Source organism: Octodon degus, unplaced genomic scaffold (genome assembly GCF_000260255.1).
Source record: "Octodon degus isolate 3935 unplaced genomic scaffold, OctDeg1.0 scaffold00130, whole genome shotgun sequence".
NCBI classification, from domain to species: Eukaryota; Metazoa; Chordata; class Mammalia; order Rodentia; family Octodontidae; genus Octodon; species Octodon degus.
The window spans coordinates 4198638-4200577 of record NW_004524706.1 but is presented as its reverse complement, the minus strand read 5'-3'; the positions used below and the strand labels follow the sequence as shown (position 1 = coordinate 4200577).

The 1940-nt window shown below is 45.8% G+C and overlaps 1 protein-coding gene across 1 annotated transcript in view; it reads right to left on the bottom strand.

Annotated features, from left to right (window-relative positions):
- Thrap3 (thyroid hormone receptor associated protein 3) overlaps positions 1-1940 on the bottom strand; it is a 49291-nt gene that overhangs the window by 2175 nt on the left and 45176 nt on the right. The window contains exons 10-11 of the mRNA XM_023701042.1: positions 1797-1938; positions 3-81 (exon numbers count right to left, since the gene is read on the bottom strand). Of these exons, the coding sequence (XP_023556810.1) occupies positions 3-81; positions 1797-1938 (221 nt within the window). The remainder of the gene's footprint in view (positions 1-2; positions 82-1796; positions 1939-1940) is intronic.

The window sequence follows — 1940 nt, the reverse complement described above, 5'->3', positions numbered from 1 at the left end:
GCCCCGACCCCGGGGAAAGGCTCCTCGGCCCCGGCCTCGGCTCACCCACTTATCACTGCCTTCACCTTCTCGGTCATCATGCTGCAGAAAGGAAACAGCTGTCAGTAACGCAGCTCTCTTTTCTCTGCCCACCCCAATGTACCTTTCCCCCAAGAACCTGTGCCTAAGCCTAGTCTTTTGTGCTTTTCTGCTCTTTTTCCCTGTCCCCTACTCAAAAAAATGCCACTGGCTCAGATCTAGGTAAGTATCAGGAGGTTAACTTAGGAATTCTAGACAGTTTGCACATTTTAAATGTTAACCTCCACTCACCACTGACAACAATTATACTTCATTTACTCCTCAAATCTACCCCATTATTACCCCCACTATGCAAATGAGAAAGTGGCCCAATAACCTAAAGCAACTCAGTGTTTCATATACACCACTTCTCAAAGGGATCATCCGAGAAAGCCAACTGCACTAAAATGTGAAACGCTGTGTGAACTGTGTTTCTGGGCAGCTAAGAGAGGGAGCACCACTCAGAGGACACAGCTGGCACAAGACTAGGGATATGGGTGCCTAGCAAGTCATTAAAGGCCAGGGTTCAATCCGCAGCACAGGGGTATGGTGGGGGTGAAGGGTGGAGTCAGAACATCCGGGGCTCTTCTCACCAGCCCCTGATCCTATATTTCCACCTCAGCTATATACAAGGAGGTAGGGTGGCAGAGTAGGGAAAAAATCTGACACCTCAAAACAAACCCTGTTCTGATCTCAGATAAAATGTAAGAATCTCATGAAAGAACAAGAATGCATTCTGGAAACCAGAAGCTGTTACTTCATCTGTCCCTTGAGTCTAAAGCCATCCTCTCACATAAGCTAGGGCCTTACTGCTCTGCAGCTCAGCAGAGAAGCCAGCTAGTTTTGTCCACAACTGCATGCACATAACAAAAAAAAACAGGTTGGCAAATCTCTTTTAGGGGACAGTCAGGGTCAGGATAGAGGGGCTTTGTATGGTTTCAATTTTTCCTTTCACAGCAGTTCCACTGCAGTATGTATCCTGGGCCCAGCAAACTGTACTATCCTAGATGAGGTTAAGTTCAAGGGTTGTCCAGAAGCCTTTCAACAGCTCCTAGCAGCGCTGTAAAAGTGAAGATGACCATGCATGGTCATCTACACAAAAATCCAAATTTCTAAGCTATGTAACTGACGATGCAAACCCACGCCAGCCATTCAAAAGGTGGATGGTCAACAGCATGTTTATATTGGTTACAACACTGCGCCACACCTGCTTGGATATGGGTCTGCTGTGACATACAAGCAAAGCCAAGGGGCCTCAAGCACTGGCCAGTAACTTGGCCTAGAAAGGCTCCAAACTGAGAAGCCCAGAAGAGCATGGGAATGATCCACAGCTTAGATCTCTGAAGCACCAGAGGCATTTCATTCTGGCAACAGATCCTTTTCCTCAAAGAGATCTGTGAACTGTCTTTTTCTGTGAATCTTGCTCTGTGAGTGACAGAAGCTGGGGGTGAATGAGAGTAAAGCAAATTAAAAAGATAAGAGCAACATGTCTCCTAGAATCCGTAAGCTCTTAGAAGACAATCTCTATAAGGGGCCAGTACTGACTTGTTTTACTTATCTCTCTCGAAGACAGCCATGTCTACTGCTGTACTGTCTGTCCAATAAGTATAAAGCCCTAGTACAATATGCCTGCACATACATTTAATTATAGGGTTGGCCAGACCAATTAAAGCCTTTGAAACTGCTACTACATAAATCAAAAGCCCTCTGGCTCTCTCTTGGTAGCCCCAGACACATACCAAGTAATACTTCTTGCTTTTGGGTGTATACTCTGGATCCCATTCCTCTTCCCGGTTTCTCTTTTGAAAATCATTGTTACTGTTGTTGTTATTGTTACCAGAATAGTTGCCTCTGCCCCAGCCTCTCCCTCTGGCTCGAAATTG